The following is a 25,372-nucleotide window of genomic DNA, read 5'->3' on the forward strand; positions in this document are numbered from 1 at the left end:
CTGTGCTGTGGTTTGTTTAATTATACTGGAGGTGGGGAGGGGGGGTTCATTCATTCATGCACTAAAAATTCCAACTTTCATTGTCCTTTATAAAAATAACCACAAGAGATGTGTGCATTTGAACCTCACCCACTCGCAGGGAGAGAAGCGGTGGTTAAAAGCAGGGCAGAAAATAGCATCAACTTGCTGTCCATACCATGACCAGCTCAACTCGCTGCTCCCCGTGGTCCTAAACCCTTGTCCTCCAAGGCTGTCCTGGGCATGACCCTGCACAGGAAATCAGTTCAGCCTGTTGGGAGTCCCAGGTCTCCCCCAGCTGCCTCGTGGCTCTGGGCACAGACAGCGTGGATAAAGGTGACCCTGCACTCTCACCGCGCATTGCAACCTGCGGCCCTCGGGCTACAGAAAGCCGCTTCCACCCCTCCCTCCTTTCACTACATCCTCTCGGCCCGGCTGTCAGTCTGCAGGGCTTTGTTACACCCTGTTACACCTTACATCCCCTCTAGTACAAACACATCAGCTTGCATGTGACACAAATTAAGTGGTCGGGCACTAATCTTTTTACATAAAATCCTACTTTTTTAAACTTTATATATTAATCTTGTGATGTTATAATTGTGAATAATGTCTGTCATGTGTGTAGAGAGTAAACAAAGGTCTGACCTTTTCCAGTGCATCCTTCAACAGCATGTAGATGGAGATGTTATTGAGATCGACCTGCCAGAGGAACACCAACATAGACAGCGGCTAGAATGAAGTACAACTCTGTACTTCACACAAGCTGGCTGTCTTTGTCTGGCTATCACTGCCTGGGGCCTTTCCTCTCACGTACAGGGTGGCGATTCAACCTGAGGTTTGCATTAGAATAGGAGAAGGATAGCTAATTTAATTACCCGCCATGAATGCACAGAGATGATCCCATATGCAGAGCCAGGGCTCCTCTCAGAGGCCTCCCTCACATCCTCCACAGTCTATGTCCAGAAGCTGCAGAGCCAGCTGAGGGTGTGATTGACAGCTGCCGACCCAGGGGTCAGCAGGCGAGGAGAGGTGCATTCTGGGAAGCTGGTCCGCTGCAGCGATGGGGGTTGAGGTTTTGGAAAGGGAAATGGGAAGTGGGGTTGCTGTCCTCTGCGTGACCTCGTACGAGGCGTCATGGAGCACACTGGAGCCCAGCGAGTGTTAGCAGCAAGTCAGGATCCACAGCCACAACACACGAGACGAGCCGGGTACGTATCTGTCAGGAAGAAAGACCAATGTTTCATGTTTTGCTTAGAATTTTACTGTAATAAAATATTACTTTCCACACTCCTCTGACAGAGCATAAAACATTAAAACGTTTTTTCCATTCATTTCAGTAGCCTACTAGAAGGATCATGACTCAATTAAGCCCCTGGTGATCTTCAAACCAAAAGGACCTTGATGTTTGACAGTGCAGACAGACTAAAGATGACAAGTGCTGCAGCCTTATTAAAATTAGGACATAATTACTGGTTGATTTATCACAAACTATTTTCTGCAGCAACCCATATGTGTGTTGTTTCTTATTGTAATTTTGGTAATTAAGTCAAATCCAAGACAGAACTAGAATAAAGGCTGACAAGGCCCACAACAGATGACCTACAGTGCCAGTTCACCCAGTTGCACATTTACTTTTTTACAGCATAAATATAGAGGCAGCTATTATGCCAGACCTATGAAACAGTTACAAACCCCAAAAAAGGAAATAATTTCTATAGCAACTGCAGTGTTGTCATAGCAACACGCTGAGGAACACATAGGTTGAGTCTGAAATCCCATACTAACATGCTATAGTACAATCAGTGCGTGAGATATTTTAGTATGTCCAAAACCGTAGCATGAAACCAGTAGTAGGTGCATTGCATACTATTTCCGGTCAAATATTACAGTGTGCAGTGGCATAAATATCCCACAATGCAATGCGGTAGTGACGACAACGTTCTGTAACATCCATACGTCTTCAATTTAACTGTAAGTATAAGATTTCACTTTGCTACGTGTAATATATATTTATAATTAATTCAGACTTTGATTCTCACAAAAATCATCTTTTTGTCATGGGGCTGGCACGGGTTACCGTGGTTACACGTCTCCAACCGGATAGGACGCTCTCCGGAAGTGACGACATAAATTACTGCTCAGTGCGTCCGAAAAGACACATAATACTGTTTATATCCACACAAAAGTATGTTGAACCATAGTATACATTGGGTATGTAGTGCACACAATGTTTTGTACAAACCGAAAAAATAATAATAATAATTTCAATAGTAACTGCAGCGTTGTCATAGCAACGCGCTTTATAATTAATTCAGACTGATTCTCACAAATGCACGGGTACCATGGTTACGCGTCTCCAGGACGCTCTCAGAAAGTGACGACATAAATCACCGCTCAGTGCGTCCGAAAAGACACATTATACTACTGTTACTTCACACAAAGGTATGTTGAACCATAGTACACATTAGGTGTGTAGTGCACGTTTGTACAAACCAAAAACAATTGTTATACATAAGTATAGCAACTGCAGTGTTGTCATAGCAACAGGCTGAAGGAGGCATGCAGGTGCTAGTTTATAGCTCATGACTTAGTTTAGCTTATCCTCTGACATTTTAGCAGTTTTAATAAGAGCACTTAACCTCTTTCATATTGGTTACAGAGAGCTGAATGAGGAGCACAGTAGCTAAGAGAGAGAGAGAGAGAAATGCTGCCTGTGTGTGTGTGCGGGTTATGAAAGCTCAGTCTGTCGTGATGAATGCCTCTCTCTGCTAGGGACCGGCTCCTAATGAAGGACAGACCGGTGCAGCCTCGCTCCTTACTCACAATCTACAGGAATCCGTAAACATGCACCTTAGCAAAAAACATCTGGAAGCATCAGCTAAGGCCCAGCACACACTAACACACACACACACACACACACACCAGAGCTACTAAATAAATAATCCCTTAAATGTTGTGTGGAGCGGACCTGGACCCGTCGAGGAGCAGGAGGCCCTGTTGAGGCCCTGTTGGGCGGTGACGCATAACGCGTAACGGAGCTGACTAAAGAATAGACTGCAATTTCCTTTAAAACTAATTTATAGTTGGGGTCGTTTGCTTTTTGCTAACTGTCAGCATATGTGGCTAAATATTTAATGTAATTGTTTATTGTTCGAATTAATAGCTATACAGCCCTATATCAAAATCACAGTTTATCTCATCTGGTCTATTTTAGGTAAGATAAGATAAGATAAGATAAGGTAAGATATTCCTTTATTAGTCTTAAATTTGCAGTGTACAGCAGCAAAGGGGATAGTGCAAAAAATAAGATGCATCAGCTAACACAGTAAAAAAAAGAGCTAAACAAAGTGTAACAAAATATGAACCATTTAAATAGAAGGAAGTATAAAAATAGGAGCAGTATATACAGTATTGACAATAAACAGACTATTAACAAAATTGCACAACCTGAGATATTGAATTCAAATAGCCTATATACAATAAATAGTAATCGTCGTCGTTATTAAATTAAAATAAGACATTATTTACATGTTTAGAAATGGTCAATAAAGGCTATTTCCTTGTGGTAAAAGCATACATTTATTTTGGGTGCATATATTATTTGTTTGCTTTGACCATTAGCCAGGGTTAAGGTTGAGGTAATGAATTACTTCTGACTGGTTTTATTTTAAGATATTTGGGGTGAAAGTAGGCTGCAACTAGTGCTAGTTAAACACAGGGTCACTTTAGGGCCTAGCTATAATCTTATTGATGCTGTTATTTATATAACAATCTCCAACACTGTCCTGACCCGGGTCTGGGATTGAATTAGAGGTCTTGGAGGAGCAGCGGTAAACAGCACCGACTGGACATCACGAGATTCTCATTATCCAGAGCACAGAGGACAGGAACCTCCTCAGGTCCTCCTGTCCTCCACACACATCCCGGTGAGTGAATTAAAAGTGTCCATAAGATCAAGACATGAAGCACCTGTGTTCATCCTGGAGGAAAATCTGATGTCAGTGGACACTGAAAAATAGCCTCCATTTAAATAAAATATAAGAAAATAGAATGGGGAAAAAAATAATGAATCATGGTATAATGGTAAATTTAAATTAGTTGTTGTAATATTTTATTTATGAATATATTTATGATATTATCCGAATAGAATTTAATTTAACCAGTTTTGTCCTTTTTCACTCATTCAAGTTATAACCTATAAATCCCGTTGTTCATGAAAATGCTGGTTAAATTTCGAATATAGACGCGTAAATGTGGTTTATAATTACGCTGGAATACAGCATAGAGTAGCCTAACTAATAAACGGATGTTTAAACTGCATAAAACTCAGTACATTTATCAGCACACATTACTGACCAGTTTTTTTCATCCTTTATCGCAGTGAGTAACAGCAGAATATTGGGTAAAAATATCCAGGCATATAACCTACCCCTTTGTTAAATCTCCATTAGATTAATCTTTAGCATTATTTTTCCGAGATAATTAAGATCTTTTTTTACAGGTGATTGAAAGAAACGATCTTCTTTTCTGATTTTTGACTGCAGGTTTGGACATTTCCCCCAAATCACTTCACAGTTCTCTGCTATCTTTATTTTGTGTAATAATTAATTAGAAGAAGAAAACGAATATAAACGGATAAACATTACATTTTATCATTGGCTATTTAAAAAAAAAAAAAAAACATTATCTGAACTGTGATTTTTCACAGCGAAAAAAACATATTATTAGCTTATTATTATAATATTAGGAAGAATAATTGAGAGGAGGCATTCACTCTGAAATGTTAAGGCTAGAGAAATGAGAATTAGCCTTAATAAATTATAGCCAATCGAAATACTAAATAAGTGAAATTATTCTTGTGCTCACAAAAAGCTTGAAGCCGTTATAACCTACAACATCGCAAACATATAATAACTCTCTGTTTAAAAAGTGTAGAGGAGTATAGCCTAACTCATTTTTTCCTCACTTTTTATTTTACGGAATATTACAGACACCTTTATAGGTATATATTTTGAACTCTTAACCTAGCCTAATTAGAAATGTACAACTTGAATAAATTAGTTTGACTAAATTAACCTAGCCTAATCATACATTTACAGTTTGAATATAGCTATAAAAGACAGATGGAGATTTTGTAATGGGTTGTGTATGAATAATTGTGATGTGTTTGGTTTTTTGTCTGATGGGTCTCACTTGTCTGTCTATGGTAACAGTATGTCTATTGTATGTGTACTTTTTCTCAAACTGAGCTGCCTATGGATGCAAAAAATGAATTTCAGTGCAAACTGACAATAAAGTTGTATCGTATAGTAAAACTACAAACGTAATCTTCGATGAGGAAATCGTACTTTTCAATTTTACTTTTGCTGAGATAGACTATTGGTGATCAATAAAAGGTCGCAGTAATTCGTGTGTGTGTGTGACAGTGTGTATGATGGCTCTGGCATTGTGACAGACAGACAGACAGACAGGCAGACCTACAGACAGACAGACCTACAGACCAACAGACAGACAGACAGACAGACCGACAGACAGACCTACAGACAGACAGACAGACAGGTCTGTAATCCGGAGGCTCCAGACAGGACCTGCGGCTTTGGCAGCGGCCTCCGTCTCCAGCGCATCAGATGAGAAGACTCCTGACGCACAGGAGGTCTCCGGTAGCCTAACCAGCTTTCTCACATTTTTGGAAGAAACCTGTCAGCTATATTCTGGATAAACACTTATGAAAATTCCGCGCAGAAGAACAACACGATTACTTCTTTTTTTCGCGAGCGCCTCACAATAAATCTGTCTGTTGTTTTTTTTGTTTTTTTGTGCGAGTTCAGCTGAGGGAAGAAGAGATGGCAGCTGCGGAAATTATAACCAATTTAACGGGCTCGTATTTAGAAGGATTTGTTGGACTATGACATTTAATAGGGCTTTACAAATGAGTCGAGGTGGTGGATTTTCCAGACCTACAAGCCCAATAAAACGTGAAATTAGATAGAGAGATAGAGAGATAGATGGATAGATGGATAGATTCTGCGGAGAAACTGGTACAAAAAGTTCAACACATTTACTGTGATTTTTCATTATTCATATTATATGAATTGAACAATACAAAGAGCACGTTCAAAGTCCTGCTTCCACGGCTGCGATACAAACTATAATACTCAAAAAATAAGTCTGATAATGTGCATTATTTTTAGTACTGCTGGTATAATGTCAAGACTAGTTTTACTTCCAGAAACCATCATGTCTGACTTGATAGATAGATAGATAGATAGATAGATAGATAGATGTTTGGTGAACAGTTCTGCACACCAGGAGAAACTGATACAAAAAGTTTGACACATTTACTTTGATTTTTCATTATTCATATTATATGAATTGAACATTTTCAATAAAGTCCTGCTTCCAAGGCTACAATACAAACTATAATACTCAAAAATAAGTCTGAAAATGTGCATTATTTTTAGTACTGCTGGTAAAATGTTATACTTCCAGAAACCATCATGTCTGCCTTGCACAAAATAAAAATTGTGTGCATATTTAAACCCATGTATTTTCCCATCATTCTCAGAAATGTAAATCAACACGATGGTGAACCATTAGTGAGAATCTATATTCTAGTCTGAGGGGATCAGTTCTTCTATCTGCTGAATGCCAAACCCCCTGGTGCAGCGCAGCTCTTTGTTCCTGTCCGATCAGATACAGCTGTACAAGCCAAACTCCACAGGGATAGCCGGGGTCATCCTCTCAGCGGATGCTCGGGCCCATCCTGCTACTGGTGCCCCGAGGGCCTGGGCATGGAGCACGACCCCCCAAACAGCCACCCAGACACTGGCCATAATGCACCACTTCACCCGCAGCTCAGCATGGTGGCTGGTGTTTTGTCTCTGCTGTGACTCATCCTCCGCTTTCATATGTATTTTTATCGTGCAGGACATAGCTGCAATTACAGTATTTATATGCACAGACATTTACAACTGGTATTACTTTACTTTAATGTTTGTGCAGACTCTAAATTCTATTATAAAAGACACGGAGAACATCTTTTTCAATCAATATGAATGTTCAGCTGTTAACTGTGTGAAAGGCGTCATGCAGCTGAAGCTGGCCCCGTTGCTTCGTTATCAGCAGATCTCAGGCAAAAGATGAGGTCTGTAAATTAAAGGAGCTCTGACCCATCTGAACGAGGCTGTCACAAGTCTGCTGGGGAAGAACAGACCGGCGTAACGAATCAGACTGAGTGGAGTTTCACCAAGAAAAGGACATGTGAGAATTCTGCCTGTTTAGAAAGAGAAAAAGCAAATGACCTTGGGGGCTGAAGTGGCTGGATAGAAAATAAACTGTTTGGAATTACTCTGCACATTGAGGAATAGAAAGCAGCTGCAAAAATCTGAACTCACTCAGTTGATTTCTCTGTGATTTGGAAAAGCTTTCAGCAGGCACATCACACTAACCTCTAGGCTCGGAGAGCAAAAGCACGAGTTGTAATGTTTTCAACATGTCTCCGCTTTTTAAAAAGAGATAGATTGCACCGCTGGAGGTTCAAGTTAGACTGAAACTAACTTTTTTTGCGTTGACTTGTAAGGATGAAGCCCCGCAGCGAGAAAAAAAGAGCTGATGCACAACTGAGATAATTTGAGGTATGTGACAATGGATCAGCAAAGTTTAAGGGATTTAGGTAATGACAATGAAAGCTGCAGTTGGCAAGTGGGGTTTGAGCGCTCCAGTAAACGACACACTGGAGACCACGTCTGCACCAAATTTCAGAAAATCTAATTTATGGCCACTTCGCAGCAGCTGGATTTGCACTTCCGACCAGGGGATACAATTACCAAACACCATGGATATGCAGGGGTTGGGACACTCTCGCCTCTTTCCAACACACAAATATACTGTGTATTTATAGAGACATGCACACAAACATGCACATGCACCCACAGCAGAAAAACTGCAGACTAAAAGACATCACACTATACCTTGTTTTGTGCAACTTTACATAGGAATAATGTGATGAAGATTTGTATTTCTACTAAAGCTGTCAATTGATTCAAATACTTAATCGCAATTAATCGCATTATTGTCCATAGTTAAACGCAATCAATCACATATTTTTTATCTGTTTAAAATGTACCTTGAAGAGAGATTTGTCAAATATTTAATACTCTTATCAACATGGGAGTGGGCAAATATGCTTGCTTTATGCAAATGTAGGCATATAATTATTATTGGAAATCAATTAACAAAACAATGACACATATTGTCCAGAAACCCTCACAGGTACTGCATTTAGCATAAAAAAAATATGCTCAAATCATAACATTGCAAACTCAAGTCCAACAGGCAACAACAGCTGTCAGTGTGTCAGTGTGCTGACTTGACTATGACTTGCCCCAAACTGCATGTGATTATCATAAAGTGGGCATGTCTGTAAAGGGGAGACTCCTGGGTACCAGAAAACCCATTTTCATTCACATATCTTGAAGTCAGAGGTCAAGGACCCCTTTTGAAAATAGCCATGACAGTTTTTCCTCGCCAAAATTTAGTGTAAGTTTGGAGCGTTATTTAGCCTCCTTCTCCTTGAAAGACGTATGACCCACTTTATGTACTCTAGGTTACACAGCTAGTATGCATATGTTAGCTTAATATGCCGTCCAACATATTTTACTGGTAAAATCCATTTAAAAATGCTGTTTTATATCCCTGCATAACATCTCTCTCATATCTGTGGTGTTTCTATCAATCTGTTAAGAGATGCATTTCCTTGCGTTGAACACTGGAGGGCGTATACTATACGGATTTACGGACACAAAACAAAACTGTGTGGAAACGAGGCATTAGCTCGCTACAACCTAAAAAATAACAAGTTGCGTAAATGAGTTCAAGAAATTATGTTAAAATGAATTAGCGTTAACACGTTATTATCACCTTAACTTTGACAACCCTAATTTCTACACTATTTTGATCTAGTTGCTCTTGTATTTACTTTCCCTACTGTATGCATAACAAAACTCTTAGGTCACTGGACTGTTCATGGGTGGCATTGAAGGGGAAATAGCACTCATTTTAAGTATTTATACATGTCATGGGCTCAATGGGTATTTTGGAACTAAATAACCAAGTAACTCGCAAGGCCAGACAGCTGAAACATTAATCTGTAATACCACTCAGATCCACAGTCTGGAGCTGCTCCACTGACCATAAATTGGAGACCGACTTTGAGGTTGGTAATGAACCAGAAAATACATCTATTGGATCAAGAATCCACCGACCCTTTCTGTCTTTTCCTGTTCGTTCTTCGGGGAGCTGAGATGTGACATCACAGAAGAATACTGCTCTTTTTGTTTCTGTCCATGGGAAACGATAGTGAATGTTCCCCCCACAACACAGACTGAATTTGTCCCGGGACGAAGGAAAATCATTTTTGACATCTGAAATTCAGCGGTGTATCCCAGTAAGGATTTTAAGCCCTGCTATGGAAAGTCTAGTCAGCTGCGACCACGATTCGCTCCCCAAGAGCCACAATTCACTGACTTGGCGAGGGAGCGTAATCTTGCAACAGCCTAGATGGAAAAAAAGCCAAAAACGTTGCACTGACACTAGATCTTTCTCTGCCTGATAGTGCACACTATCTTCCTCAATCACAAGCTTTAGCTCTCTCACTATCTAAACTTAGAACTGTGCTGGTAATCAGATAGCCCGGGCTTAGACCAGACAGTTGACATTCCCAGCCTCAGATTTCAGAACAACTCCATTTGAATCCCCGTCAACACAAAACCAACAGTTGTTGTTGAGATAAATCATCAATTTCATGGATGCTCACTTCTTCAGAGGCACTCTCTCTCAGATGACTTGTTGGTGTTGTGAGGAAAACAAACCAGCTTCACCGCATGTTTGTCAAAGCTCATTGTGACGAATGCTGGGATAGTGGAAGTGACCACTGTCCCCTTGGTTTGGAGACCTGACAGTGAACTCTGAAAGGCCAGCCACCCCCCAGACAGCTTCCCCTCCAGCCTCTAGTCTCCATTATCCAGCCATAGCCTGGGGACCAATCACCCCGGCTGCCCTCTCCGTCTCTCTTTTCCCCCTTTCTCCTTCTCTTTCACTATCCGTCTCCTTAACTCTCTCTCTCGTTTTCCCTCTCTCCAGGCTCTCTCTACCCGGTGCTTTCAAGAGCTCCCTGTGTCACCAGATTGATTAAAACAAACACTGACCCTATTTTGGTATCTAATCCAATTGTGCTCTTTTTCTTCTCACCGGCCCTGGAGCACGCAGAGTATTAGGTGTCCTGGGAGCCACGGGGCCCCCCCTCTGTGACTGATCTTAGATTTCAAACACTCGGGAACATCACATATGGTGGGCAAAGAGTAAATAAAGTCTTATTAAAGTCCCTCTTAGCACTCATGTGTAAACAGGATATAGCATGCATCATGATTATGAGACTTATATTCCTGTGGTTTGTTCAAAATGATGCATTCGTATGTGCACGCCCTCCTTGCATGCCTGTATGCTCGTTGTAGTTTGGGTTAAGAGGAAGGGGATGAAAGTGCTGGTTTCAGAAAGGGCGAGGGTGCTGACTGGGGGGTTATTGAGAGAAGACTGCTGTTTATTGTTTTATTAACAAGAGCATGTTGGCCTCACCAGGTCAGGGCTTTACCTTTGACCCCGAGGAAAAAGACTAGAGAGCAGCAGCCTTTGTGTATCAAACAGGCAACTGTGCTTATTGAAGTCTGTGTGTGTCCATGACAAAGTAAGTGTCATTTTTTTTTAAAGCCACTATAAATTTTTATTGCTTTACTTTTAAGACTTGCTGCAAAGTTTGCTTTGTGCAGCTTCTTGCTGTTTTATTGGGAAGCTAGAATAGATTTCCTGCACACAAGTTAATATGACTTCTATTGCTTAAATTAATTTCACGCTATCTATAGTTACAGCCAGAAACTAGTGTTTGTTTTATCTGGCCAGCTAACTTCAGTGCTGGAATACCAGTTGATATCAGATATCAGTGTGTATACCCATTCAGAGTTGTGTATCTACTTCGGTCTACTTGCTGTGTGATGAAACACAGTCAGACAGCATTAATTTAAGATTCACAATGAACTTCACAGGGATAATGACATCCTGGTTTTGGAGCACAACGCGTCCCACAGTGCAACATGCAGCTTGTATTTGTCCTGTAGCAACAGACTAACATTTATAATGTGGACGGACTTTCAAGCGTCAAGCCGGCTAGTCATCATCATGTCACTCCCTGAAGCACAGTGACATTAATGATACCATCTAGTGGTGATTAATGGAATTTGATGTCTTGCACTTGTATCCACTATTTTTGATTTATGAACAGTGAATACAAATGTTTGCCATTGGTCTATGTCTTTAACTGTGCTTATAAAAGGTGAAAGTTCTGTATATTATTAGTACTAATTTGGCAATTGAAAATGTAATCAGATTTTCAGCTTTGAACATTTTACCAGTGGTGGAATGTAAGTACAGTATATTTAATCACACTAGTCCAGTGCCCGTCCAGAACGGGCTGATAGAGAGGTGAAGTCCCCTTCCAGTGGACCACCATGGGTCTTTATTTCAACAAAAATATGAACAGTAGTCAACGGCGACAAATATTATTTTGATCCCGTTTGAATTGCACCATGATTTACACATATGATGTTTGTCAATTTAAAAGATAATTTTGCAAGTCAAGAAAGTCGCAGTTTGTTGTAAAACTGTTGAAGTATAAGACTGTGAAAATACGTGACTGCAAAGACTACACACCCAAAAGTCTCATAAGTGACGCTGCTACAGCGCCACCTATTGGCCGAAGCACCAAATTTGTCATGGTCATTCAGACATCATATCTACCCATGCCCACCAAATATGGTCCCAATAGCACAAAGCATTCAGGAGATAGGACATTCTTTGTAATATAAGCCCCGCCCAATGTATTTGAGCTAACTTTGAGGGCCAGCTATAGCAAAACTGTATGTAACAGAAAAAAAAAATGTTAACTTTGTCCAGCTTTGTCTAGAGATGTTCTGTACCAAATTTGATGACAATTGCTCAAAATTTGTAGGAGGAGTAGCAAAAAATCTGATTTGGACAAAATTCAAAATGGCGGAAAATCTGTCAAGACGCAAATGGGTTTGGCTTATATGGATAGATTGTCTGGACCTACAAAATCCAGGGAACAAAATTTTGTCTCTGAGAGTTATGGTTGACAATGTTACAGGCCAAAATGTTATAGCGCCACCATCTGCACTCCCTTGGGTCCCCAGTAATACACCCCCAAGTGTGAAGTAGATCAGAAGAGACACACAGAATGACACACAGACAGAGATTACTTATAATTACATAGTTAGATGCTGTACTTAAGTGCAAATTTGAGGTAGTTTTACTTTTGACATGAGTAAAGGATCTGAATGCTTCCTCCTGCATTTCACCTCTATATCCTGTAAATAAATAGAACAAGGTCTTGTAATTGATAATTGTCCCGAAGCCTGAATATGCTTTTAGATATTGTGCGACTGCATGATGAAATGATATCATTAAAATAATTTTCCTCTTAAAGTTGGCACGTATATGGAGAGCCGGGAGTGTAACAACTTGCAGCCAGACAAACGGCCTGTCAAACAGGCACCTTCAGTGTATGGAAACCAGCTTTGATTACGGCCAGAAACTCTTTTGTGGGCCTTGTGAATTATGGCCAATTACCTTTACCCTCTTATAATAATCATTTGTTTTCCCTACTGTCACGAGCAAGACCTTGGAGTTGCTATTACCTAAAACTTCAGTAGGCGACTACAGGTTGAAATATATGGCGATAATCATTCCCACTAATGGCCGTGGAGCTCAGAGCAAAGGCGGTTTTTATAGAGCCCAGAACTGTACATCAAACCCAGTGACTAGCCAGATTTTATGACCAGGTCATTTCACCCTTTACTCTGTTGTTTATGGTTTTAATGGCAGACTGTTGCCAGCTTTCATGGCTGCGGTGGCTGATTTTAACTCAGGCAACATGCTGCTGACCCCAAAGTTAAGCATCTTTACAGCAAGAGTGACACTCTTGCTTAATCATTTGAACCATCCTGTCAAACCCACAGCTTGTGAGAAGCACGTTAATATATAGTGGACGGCTGCTGCAGTTATTATCTTTGCTTTTAGCTTGCAGGCTTTACTATTGCTGTATATAAAAAACAGAGCACACTGCGAAAAGAGACATCGAGATCGTGTCACCCTGCAAATCAATAATGAAACAGGGTGTGAAGAAAACAAGGAATTAAATGAGAGCGAGGTAGAAGGGGAGGGTGAGGCGACGAGATAATGACACAGCGAGCAGCGATAATCGATGGCGGCCACAGAGCGGTGGCAGAGATGAGGTCGTTTGTCTCCAGGAGAGAGAGGGAAAGAAGAGACAGAGCTGTCTGCTGATAGAGCTGGCGGCTGGCCAGTCTCTGTACGAAGGCGTCTGAACAACAGCAGAATTTATCACAGTGACTGCCGGCCTTGTTACTGATGAAGACACGAATCTGAACATGGCGAGGGAATCAGGCTGGAGAGCAGAGCAGGTATATCAGCCCTGCTCTCAGCTGAAAAACCCCCAGACCCAGCATTCAGTGACCAAGCAACATTAAAAATCCACATTTATTGAGTTTCACTATGTATACTTTTGCCGTTTGTGCTCATTATGCTCCCCGTTATTAGACTCATAACTCATGATTTTTATGGCACACCCCACTATATTCGCTTCTATTCGAGAAGAGCATAATTGTTTTTTATTGAGCTTTTATGAATACACTACCTTAACTTTTCACTCTGAAGAATAGCTTTTTTCCAGGAGTTTCCTAAAGTAAACACAGCCCTGCAGCATGCTGTCATCCCAGAATAATTCACAACAGACCCTGAAGCTAGGTACTCTGCAGAGCCGGGCAGTTTCAAACAACTTATTAAAGGGACAGTTTGGGTGTTTTGAAGTGGGGTTGTATGAGGTACTTATCCATAGTCAGTGTATTACTTGCAGTAAATGACGGTCGGCACGCCCCAACAGACAGGAGTACCGACACCGGAGCAAAGCAATACATTGCTGAGGACGGCAGAAAAATTTAATTTAGCCACCTAAAAGAAAGGCTCACCTAAAACAAATTGATATCAGTTTAAGTGTACGCTATATTACTTTCCGATGCTTTTGAGAGAGCATAGATAAGTTTCACTTTCAGTTCAGTTCCCTGTCGGAAAGGAGAAGGAAAGGGCCGTCTGATGGCAAGATAAACCGGTGAAAATATTCTAAATATAGCGTACACCTAAAATGATATTGATTTTTTTAGGTGAGCCTTCTTTTAGGTGACTAAAATATTTTTTTCTGTCTTCCCCAACCACAGCAGTGCATTGCTTTGCTCCGGTTTCTCCAAGCTGTGAGCACGCCGACTGTCATTTACTGTAGGTAATACACTGACTATGGATAAGTACCTCAAACAACCCCACTTCATAATACCCAAACTATCCCTTTAAGTATCTATTTTATTGTATCTGTGAATGTTTGTATGTATAGTACTTAGTGGATGTTTGTATCCTTTGATTTATATTAAGACCACACTTACAGCTCTGTTATTTTGATGGATTATATTGTTTAATGTCGTCTCTTGTTATCTTCAATCGTAAAAGAGACTCTTATTCCTCCATGTGTCTTGCTGATGGTACATAAATATGTATCTTGCTCGCCACTCCCTGCTGCAGCCCAGATGGCAACGAAGCCCTCCCTCCCTCCCTCAACAGAGGTCTCAGCAGCCTGCCTCGACAGCCGGAGAGGAGATGGAGGGAGGCGACAAGATTACCACGCTAATCGTTCTGAGACGTGAGACCGATTGTGCAAACATTTGGAAAATTAATCAATATTTGTAATTTACGGATCTTGTAGACAGACTAAACTAACCACTGTAAACAGAACAACAATACAAAGCAAACACCTTTTTATAATATAACGTCAATGTGTGCAGGTTTTCTCTGACAACTTCCTCTATTCTTCTCTCACAGACTGAGGAAACTAACTGTATTGAAATAATGCTGGCTGGTCTTCAAATTCACATTATATGGTGCTGATACAATTCTAACCAGTAGAGGGCGCAACAATGTCACAGTGGCTCTTCCTGAATCATAACTTTCATCATAAGATTACACTCAGTGGGCACATTATTAGGTACGCCTTAAAATCTAATGTAATCCAATACAACAGCTCAGCCGCTAATTCTAACATTACAAATATTATAATGTGCTTTTTTAATTGACACTGTTAGAAAAGAAAAGTGTTAATAGTGTAACTACGGTATATGTTTATTATTGAGTTCGTAATTTTCTAATGTTTTGCTCACCTCCCATTTACAAACATGAGGGGGGAAATTAGAAAAACACATCTAAATATAGCGCAGAACAGAACAACACTAACTACGGCCTCAGTAATAAACATAATATAATTGAATGAGAGGACGAGTGCATAAAATGTAAGCACAGGTTAAACAACAATTTTATATACAGAAAACTGTAAGCAACAATTTTAAGATGATCAGTTATTTACATTTCTGTCATGTTACTTAGAAACTGCATTAGGGCTGCGACTAACGATTATTTTCATTGTCGATTAATCTGTTGATTATTTTCTCGATTAATCGATTAGTTGTTTGGTCTATAAAATGCCAGAAAATGGTGAAAAATGTCAATCAGTCTTTCCCAAAGCCCAAGATGACGTCCTCAAATGTCTTGTTTTGTCCACAACTCAAAGATATTCAGTTTACTGTCATAGAGGAGTAAAGAAACCAGAAAATATTCACATTTAAGAAGGAATCAGAGAATTATTTTTTTTTTCTTAAAAAATTACTCAAACCGATTAATCGATTATCAAATTAGATGGAGATTAATTTAATAGTCAACAACTAATCAATTAATTGTTGCAGCTCCAAACTGCATTGTTTTGAATTAGCTTGCAATGTGACAAGTGGACTTCTGCAAAGACCACTCTAACAAAAGCAAAAACACACCCTGAGCTGGGAATATGATACTGAGAAAAAACACACGTTAGATTTTTTAATTTGCAACCAAAACACTGTAAAGACTTGTGAAGAAGCGATGCTTGTTGAATTACAAGACAATGTTTTTTATCCTCCTCTTCCAAATAGTGGATACAAAAAGATAAAATCTACTTTTTGTTCAGAGTTTGACTTCCTGGCTTTTCCTTATTCAGGGCAGCCTAGTTTAAGCACTGCAGTCTTTACAGAGTGCTGGCTGATGTATTAGAGGCAGGGGAACATGAGTCACACTGTGGTATGTTTTCGAGCAGTGGCCTTTAAATCTCATTGGTCCATTAGGGGTTTGTCCATGAATAAATAAGCCTCACTGCATAAGTTATCTATTGGCATGGGAGCTGGTTGAGATAATGGTATCCAAGCCTGCACTCCTAATATACATATGGCATGTTGCGTTATTTAAATTTCAGTAAATATCTTGTATTAAAGGGAAACAACGGCCATTTTTAAAACATTGATATTATTCTGGAGGCTATATAACATGATGGAAAAAATACTTGCTCATGTACGTGCATATTGCGAAGGCGCGCCGGGAAACCACAAGGTGACAGCGTCATCCCGGTAAACACTAATTGCCTGTAAGTGGAAATATGAATGGAGTCTAAAATTTCAACCACATTTGTATTGTAAATAAACATGGTGTCCCTTTCTGGATTTATTTTATGTTAACAAGGCAAAATGTGTCATACCTTTCTGACTTCTTTTTGCATTTTCCAGTAGTTATAGTTTATGCAAGTGCTATCCATTGGAACGGAGAGATCCATGACAGGATTTGGGCAGCAGCTAGCTCGTAGCAGCTTGTAGTTTCCACAGTGAGGAACAATAACACCAATAAGGCATCTCAGACTATTCCCATCTGCGCTCTACTTGGTCAACAAAAGTCTTGTACTGTATTTATGGAATTATCTATAGCAAACGTTATTTTATTATCTAACTAGCTAGCTTAGCTACCAACATGCCGTACCTGTCGCTAGCATGGTTGCTAGCCACAGGATGACCGTCACAACATGAAATCCTGTCATGGATCTCTCCGTTCCAATGGACAGCACTTGCATAAACTATAACTACTGGAAAATGAAAGAAGTCAGAAAGGACTGACTCAGTTTCCCTCTTATAAGTGTTTATTTTGAAATAAAATAGATTCAGACAGTGACGGCATGTTTATTTATATTGCAAATGTTGTTGAAATTCTATACTCCATTCATATCGTCACTGAAAGGCAGTTACTGTTTACTGTGATGACGCGGCGACTTTGTGGTTTCCCGGCGCGCGCTTGCAATATGCACGAACATGAGCAAGCTGCAGTATTTTTTCCCCATCATGTTAAATAGCCTCCAGAATAATATCAATGTATATCAATAAACCTAACTAAGTGGTTTTGTTGCGGCGACTGGGCCACACTGGGAATTTGAGCAGCGCGTGTGCGTCGTGGAACCTGTTGCTTTTTATTTCAGCGTCAATGTTTAACAGGTTGGAGCGGCCACACAGTCCGCATGAGCAGCGCGGCTCAGAGATTTGTGGTCTCGCCAATTTTTTCTGCAGGCCGTGTGCGATTCCCAGAAAAGATAGACCGTGAAAATTATCTTTTCATCGTATTCTGACATAATACCAGTTACATTACTACAGTTTCAATGTCTATATCTGTAGAATATGTATCCAGACATGGAAAAACAAGGCTTTTATTCTGAAATATTTGCAGGACAGTGTTAGGGAAAATGCACGGCTCCATAAATGAATAGTGCTGGCTTTTAATTGTGGATTATTACAAATGAGCACTCACTTCTTAACCTTTTTCTGTAAAAAAAATAAGCATAAATGACATTTATAATGAAAAGAAAGGGCCATTATGAAAGGCAGACTCGATGTACAAAGAAATGGCTGGCAGTAGCAGCCCAGCAGCAGCAGCAGAGACGCTGCTGGTGTGGACACCACACGCATGAGAGACGCAGTAGTTCAGCGAGGCAGCCGTCACGCGTTGCTCACGTTCCCAGTGTGTCCCAGCCGTAAACCTAAGAAAGTCTTTTGTTTAATTCACAATGTTGAGCATTCGTTTACTGCAACCGAAAAGGGACGCCAAGGGGTCTGACAAAGATGAATTGGGATGAGAACATGATGCGGCCACACACACATACACATGATGAACACATCGTGGCCGTCCCCAGGAAGAGCAGATTTTTGACAAGAACGCAGCTGACAGGATCACAACAGCCAGGGTGCAAACACTTTGTTCACAGTCTTTTATGTTGTTACATAAAAGACGGCGTACGCTCTGTTTCTTTAAGCGCTGTCATGCCATCAGTCGTTGCAGAGATTAGTCATTGAGGTGTGGCTGAGGTGGACTTTTCACAGGTCACTGACTGTGTCTGTGGGGTTTTGGTGTATCATGTCGCTGTGTTTAAAAACGCTCCTCTAGTCACAGTGGTTCATATCACTGCACTGCTGAGGTATCTATGTTTAGCCATATTGCATAATAAAGTAAAAAACTGTAAATGATGTGAGTTAATATTCACCCATACTGTTCAGTTTACAGGGAACCTGAGAAACAACAGCTCCCAATTAGTTGTTTCTATCAGGGCAAACTGTCTCATGCCCATTAATACCAACAAGACCCAAATGAGTTTTCATTATGCATTAGATGAGGATGAATGCACATTGATCTATGGACTGGCGGGAAGTCTTTACCGTTTGCATATTTCTCTTTACTGTACAGCCTTGAACAGCAGGGTCTGAGCAGCCATCTGGTCTACTGGAGGGCACCACCAGGAGGACCAGTGTTCACACTATATCACCAAGATCTACGGGGATGACTTTAATGCTCTCTGAGCCTCACTTTACGCTATGACCTTTAAATGTCATGTTAAAGCAGCCGGCAGAAGCATGGCAAACAAAAATTGTGACATTTGTTTCATTTCACAATTCGCTGATTTTGGAAATGAACATTCAGATTAGTTTTGCAAAGCAATTTCCCAATCAGGTTGTTGTATTATAATTGCTCCAAAACACGGTACACGTCGCTCTAGGTTCGGAAGGAGCTACATTTGGGTACAACAACCATAAACACGACAACACAAGTGAATTCCGTTAACTGCAGCTTTGGTTTGCCTATGAGTAGCAAAACAAATGCACCATTTACATGGATTTGAAAAATAAAAAACTGGGCTCTTTAAACCAAAGAAAATTGTCCTTTAAAGAAGCTTATTTTGGTGATCATCATAAAGGACCAATGTGTAACAATTAGGGGGATCTATTGGCAGAAATGGAATATAATATTAATAAGTATGTTTTCTTTAGTGTATAATCACCTGAAAATAAGAGTTGTTGTGTTTTTGTTACCTTAGAATGAGCCGTTTATATCTACATAGGGAGTCCGCCATGTTGCACCGCTGTGTTTCTACAGTAGCCTAGAGCGGACAAACCAAACTCTGTTAACTTTTCCTGCTTGGGACGGAGTCGATAACGGTACTCGCTGCTGCCGTCGCCACCACTCTCTCTCTCTTGCTTCACAGCTCACCTCCCATGTACACAAACATTCTACGCACTGGCTCTGCTCCAATTGACCTACACTATCCTTACAACAACTGGCTCTAGAGAGGGCCATTTGCGTTTTTGCGTTGGCCCCCATAGCTCTTCAAAACGCTTGGCACACGGGAGAGGCTTCAGTTGGTTGCAATTTCCTCACCTCACCACTAGATACCGCCAGATCCTGCACACTAGACCTTTAAGTCACTATGCATGTTTGTCCTTATGTGGGATTTCTCCAAAGTTTCAAATAACTTCCAAGTCAGTGTCTGATGACCATAGGGAAAACTGGTCAAAGTCTACTTTGAGTTCAGATCAGATGGAGGTCTGATCTGTCAGAGTGCACTCTCTAAGTATGTTGTATGTTCAAGCTGGTACCAGTACGTGTGAATGGCACAATCCTACCACAAAGCAGGTAGTTCATCCGGCTGTCTCGATGGCAGTGTAGATCCGATCCGGGTTCCTGGAAATCCAGCTGGGATGCTCGCCATCTACTGGAATCGTTGGATCTTGTCACTCAAACCTGCATTTACAAACAGGCTTATAGTCTCTGTTCTACTTTCCTTCATATTTGTACAACATCCCAATAGATCATAACAACATCAAAGTAAACACTGACTGAATGTAAATACTAAACATATTAAAAATCATTTGTTACTCTCTAGTTCAAATTCTCAAATGATATTAGAATTATTTTGTGCAACAACATATGCTTTGCATATTGACACAATACAATTATCAGACATGAAAATAGGATTCAACTGTTTCCGCATAGCCAATATTGGAGGAAGTAATAACACACATCTTACACATTAAACCTTACTACACACCTTACTCTCTCAGTGAAGAAACATTGTATTTTTCTGTAGAAACACAGTACATGTTTCCCCAATAGTCAACACAATCATTTGACAAATACTCTTAGTAACAGTAAAACTATTAGCAGTGAAAGTAAAACTAATAGCAGTAAAAGTAAAACTATTAGCAATAAAACTATTAGCAGTAATAGTAAAACTATTAGCAATAATAGTAAAACTATTAGCAGTAACAGTAAAACTATAAGCAGTTACAGTAAAACCATTAGAAGTAACAGTAAAACTATTTGCACTAAAAGTAAAACTAATAGCAGTAAAAGTAAAACTATTAGCAATAATAGTAAAACTAATAGCAGTAATAGTTAAACTATTAGTAAAACTATTAGCAGTAACAGTACAACTATTAGTACAACTATTGACAAATCCCTTCATTATGTCTAGCCTGCAACATGAAGAGGAGCCTGACATTAAAGTGATTAAGAACTCCACATTAGATGAAATTAACTTTTTTTCCTCTTCTAGTAACATGGTGAAACTTAAACTTTACACATCAAATACATTGATATTCACAAACTACAGTGAAATGCTAAAACAGGCTTTTACATGTACAGTAACTTCAGTTGCTAACACACAACAAAACTAGCTAAACAGTACTAGGAAGCTAATAACGTTAGCTTACCTGAGGCAGGTGAAGAGCAACTAATGAAGATGAAACCGGCAACACACCGGAGGTCTCATGGCTTCTGAAGGGAAACAGCCTCACTGTCATCTGATAACTGCTCGATTTCAACAACTGTTATGACTTAGTTCCTTCTGTTTCTCAAGTTTTGTGAAGCTCAACGTTGTTGGTTGTCACCATAGACTGTAGATAAAGATGGGCGAGATGACAGCTCCATGGCAACGCCCCCTGGTGGCTGGCTGCAGTATACGTCATACATCCGGTGTTCTGACAGATACAGCTACCTGCTCAGAATGACCTGCAGTAGCTCATCCTGTCAGACTAGATCAGGGGTCAGCAACCTTTGGCTCTGGAGCCACATGCAGCTCTTTAGCTTCTCTCCAGTGGCTCCCTGTGGATTTTTAAAAATGGAAATGAATAACTGTTTTTTGTTTACATTTTCATTTTTATGTATCATTGTTGTAGGTCTATGGTACGACGGAGTATTAGGGCCACGTTGAGGAAAAAAACATAAATCTGAGATTTCGAGAAAAAAAGTCGTAATACTACGAGAATAAAGTCTCAGTATTATGAGAATAAAGTCATAAGTTTACGAGAAAAAAAGTCGCAATATTATGAAAATAAAGTCAAGATTACAAGAAAAAAGTCGTAATATTATGAAAATAAAGTCAAGTTTACGAGAAAAAAAGCCGTAATATTATGAAAATAAAGTCAGAAGTTTATGAGAAAAAAAGTCGTAATATTATGAGAATACAGTCATAACTTAACGAGAAAAAAAGTCTTAATATTACAAGAATAAAGTCATAACTTTACGAGAAAACAAGTCGTAATATTAAGAGAATAAAGTCATAACTTCACGAAAAAAAGTCGTAATGTTAAGAGAATAAAGTCATAACTTAACGAGAAAAGAAAGTTGTAATATTACGAGAATAAAGTCATAACTTAACGAGAAAAAAAAGTCGTAATATTACGAGAATAAAGTCATAACTTAACGAGAAAAAAGTCGTAATATTACGAGAATAAAGTCATAACTTTACGAGAAAAAAAGAAAATAGCACGTTAAATTACTACTTTATAATATTATGACATTATTCTCGTAATATTACGACTTTCTTTTCTCGTAAATGTCTGACTTTATTCTCGTAATATGACTTTATTCTCAAAATCTCCGATTTTTTCAATGTGGCCTTAATACTCCGTCGTACCATAGACCTACAACAATGACACATAAAAAATTAAAATGTAAACAAAAAACAGTTATTCATTTCCATTTTTAAAAATCCACAGGGAGCCACTGGAGAGGGGCTAAAGAGCCGCATGTGGCTCCAGAGCCGCAGGTTGCTGACCCCTGTGCTAGCCTGATAGACCTCTCTAAGTCTGTAAGTGTAGTCAAGTAGAGTAGCTCATTCTATCAGGTAGGAAATATCTACCAGAATGGTCTGCTACCTCTATAGATGTAGGTGAAATTATGGGCGTGTCCTCTGGAATATTTCTTTTCGTCTCTAGTGTCTTATAATAACAAAGATTAAAACATTAAGTCAATAGTTCAATTGTTTATAACTTTATCAATTTCTATTTTAACCTGTTTTGCTCAGCTGGGTTACACTTGCATCAAATTTTCTTTAGAGGATAAAACATGGATGATGTGGTAATCCTGCTGACATGATAAGCTGTCTGATCTATTTTCAGCAGCCCCCTCTCCTCACACACACCCACGCACACCCACACACAGACAGCGACAGGACACGCGGCACTAATGGAGGAATTTGGCATTAGTGATTTGCAGTGCAGTGTTTTTTCTCCATTTTAAAAGAACCCTCATAATGTGAATATTATCAGAGAACTCAACCAATATGAAATAATCTCTACATTTTGGATAGATATGAAAGATACAGTCAGCAATGTCATGGACAAATGAGAGATTTCTCTGCACAGATGAAGTTTCTGCTGACTTTTTAGATGTTTGAATGTTGAAATGCCAGTGGCAGGATTTTATAGATAGTAGACAACATGCCTGTCAATTCTCCGAGCTGATAAAATCTACCTTGGTAGTAAATTCACACTCCCTGCAGAATTTTTTTCATCTAACAGTTTTATTGTCTATTCCTCTGGAAGAAAATCCGACTTAGTCCTGCTCATCCAACAGAATCACAGCCTCACATTCAGATGCTATTATTTCCTACAGGATGGTGTCTTGCTTCACCAGCTTGAGGCCAAACCTCTGCCATCGATTTTACCGCTGCGCATTCATCACAGGTGTCAATACTCCTGCTTGTCCTCGTGCGGTCATGACTTTTGTGAATGTTTCTTTATCTAGGGAAGAGGAGTGAAGCATTACCAGAGTGCTAATGAGCCTCTTGTCACTTGAACAGCAGGGGATGGGCGATTAAATGGAAATAGGCAAAGGGCAGGGGAGGAGTACTTAATCAGATATCTGTCCTGGAACATTATAATTTGCTAACACCAGCCAACAAATGCGAAAACGCCACCTTTTCAGTGCTGTTGTATCAGCAGCATTTCTGTAAACAGGACAGGTAGAGTGCTCTGTTGGTGTTGCACCTGAGCCAGCGTTGTTACAGTTTCTCTTTCCAGACAATTAGACTGTTGTCAGGCTATTAAATAGGTGTTATGAGTCGGTATAAGCCCCATAGATGTGGGTCAGTAGGGGCCTACTACACTTACTAGTAGGTAACCTAACTTTCTTTTTTTTGCCTAAACCTAAAGAAGTTGTAGTTTTGTTGCCTAAACCTAAAGAAGATGTAGTTTTATTGCCTAAACCTAATTAAGTTGTAGTTTTGTTGCCTTAACCTAAAGAAGTTGTAGTTTTATTGCCTTAACCTAAAGAAGTTGTAGTTTGATTGCCTAAACCTAAAGAAGTTGTAGTTTGATTGCCTAAACCTAACTGTTTGTTGTTGCCTGAACATGAAGAAGTTGTAGTTTTTTTGCCTAAGCCTAAATAAGTTTGTGTTTAAAAGGTGACGTTTCATTCAGTTTTACAACATGTTAGAACATGTTGCTTTTAAGTTTCACTTTCACTTACAACGTAATGGGCGTAGTAGGCCCCTAATGACCCACATCTATGTTGCTTATAGTGACCGATAACGTCTATTTAATGGCCTGATAACAGTCTAATCTGGTGCTCTTTCTCCGTATTCATGGACAGAACAGCAGTAGTCAGTCAGGGGACTAGCTGAAGTATCCCTCCCTCCTCATTTGTCCATCTCTTTCTAATGGCAGTGCTCTCACACCCAGAGGGGAGTACGCAAAGGTGTCAGTGCATTGACGGAGTTGGGACTGCACCATTGACAGCAGGCAAAGGGGGGAGCAGAGGGAGGAAGTTGAATCATGAGGCTCAGCTGCAAAGAAACACCCCTCGAGACACGGATCCGGTTTCACCCGCCGGTGTTCGTCAGCATGTTTAATTTGTGACCTGGCAACCTGTTTCTCCTGAGGATGGAGATAAGGGCCGGTGCTCCACTGACGGTGAATGGGATTCTCGTAATAGCACCAAATGTATAAACATCACCACCATTCACAATTTACTCTCGAGCTGAAGAATAAAATCCCATTGAGGAAACATGTTATCTTCCACCTGTTCCAAAGCCAGATTTCACATCCAGAGTAAAATCAATATTTGATGGTGCACTCTTAGGTTGTATTCTTGCATAATGGCTGCTTGAGGATCTGTCTCTTCTCTATTTACTGGGTCTTTAGCAGTCAGACTCCAAACTCTTATAGATAAAAGGCTCTGTAAATCACAGCCGAGTCTGATGGCTCGTTAACCCTCCATCCTGTGCTCCAATTTAACAACGTGACATAAAGCTGGATCCTCACTGCAGCTTCTACCCTCTCTGTTGTGTGAGACGAATAGAAAAGCATGCTCAAGGTCAAGATGCTTCAGATAGTGATGGAGCGCTGTGTTGATGCACTGGGAGGCGAATTTATCAGACATGATTTTTTCTCCCCATCCTCTCGATGATTCAATCCCATCACCTCGGTTATTCATAGGGCTTTGAGATGAGTAATACAGCAGAATCCCGGCTGTGACAAGAGGAGGCACGGCACATTGTGTCTCCTGTTTCATAATTTAAAGGCGTGATAAACTATGTGTTTACGTGAGGCGAGTCACACACTAGAAGTGGTGAACCGCAGGCAGGAAAACCAACCTCGTGATAAGTTGTGTTTTGTAAAAAAGGGAGGGGAGGATGTTGTACTTTACTTCAGTGGCTCATTCACAGCCGTACTGCAGGACGCCAGTAGGTGCTATAGAGAGGAGGAGGAGGAGG

The 25,372-nt window shown here is 40.1% G+C and overlaps 1 protein-coding gene across 3 annotated transcripts in view; it reads right to left on the reverse strand.

Moving 5' to 3' along the window:
* The window catches only part of alx3 (ALX homeobox 3), a 32,003-nt gene extending 10,683 nt beyond the window's left edge, over positions 1 to 21,320 (reverse strand). Inside the window, exons 1-3 of one of the 3 annotated variants that reach the window (XM_037771437.1) lie at positions 21,087 to 21,320; positions 19,998 to 20,115; positions 894 to 1,234 (exon numbers count right to left, since the gene is read on the reverse strand). In XM_037771437.1, coding sequence (XP_037627365.1) covers positions 894 to 900 — 7 coding nt within the window. In that variant the 5' untranslated portion in view covers positions 901 to 1,234; positions 19,998 to 20,115; positions 21,087 to 21,320. Of the gene's footprint in view, positions 1 to 196; positions 499 to 663; positions 863 to 893; positions 1,235 to 19,997; positions 20,116 to 21,086 lie in introns of those variants that run through there. The other 2 variants (XM_037771439.1, XM_037771440.1) reach the window with 2 other exon arrangements.
* Positions 21,321 to 25,372: the final 4,052 nt, after the last annotated feature.

Source organism: Sebastes umbrosus, chromosome 6 (genome assembly GCF_015220745.1).
Source record: "Sebastes umbrosus isolate fSebUmb1 chromosome 6, fSebUmb1.pri, whole genome shotgun sequence".
In the NCBI taxonomy this organism is placed as follows: domain Eukaryota; kingdom Metazoa; phylum Chordata; class Actinopteri; order Perciformes; family Sebastidae; genus Sebastes; species Sebastes umbrosus.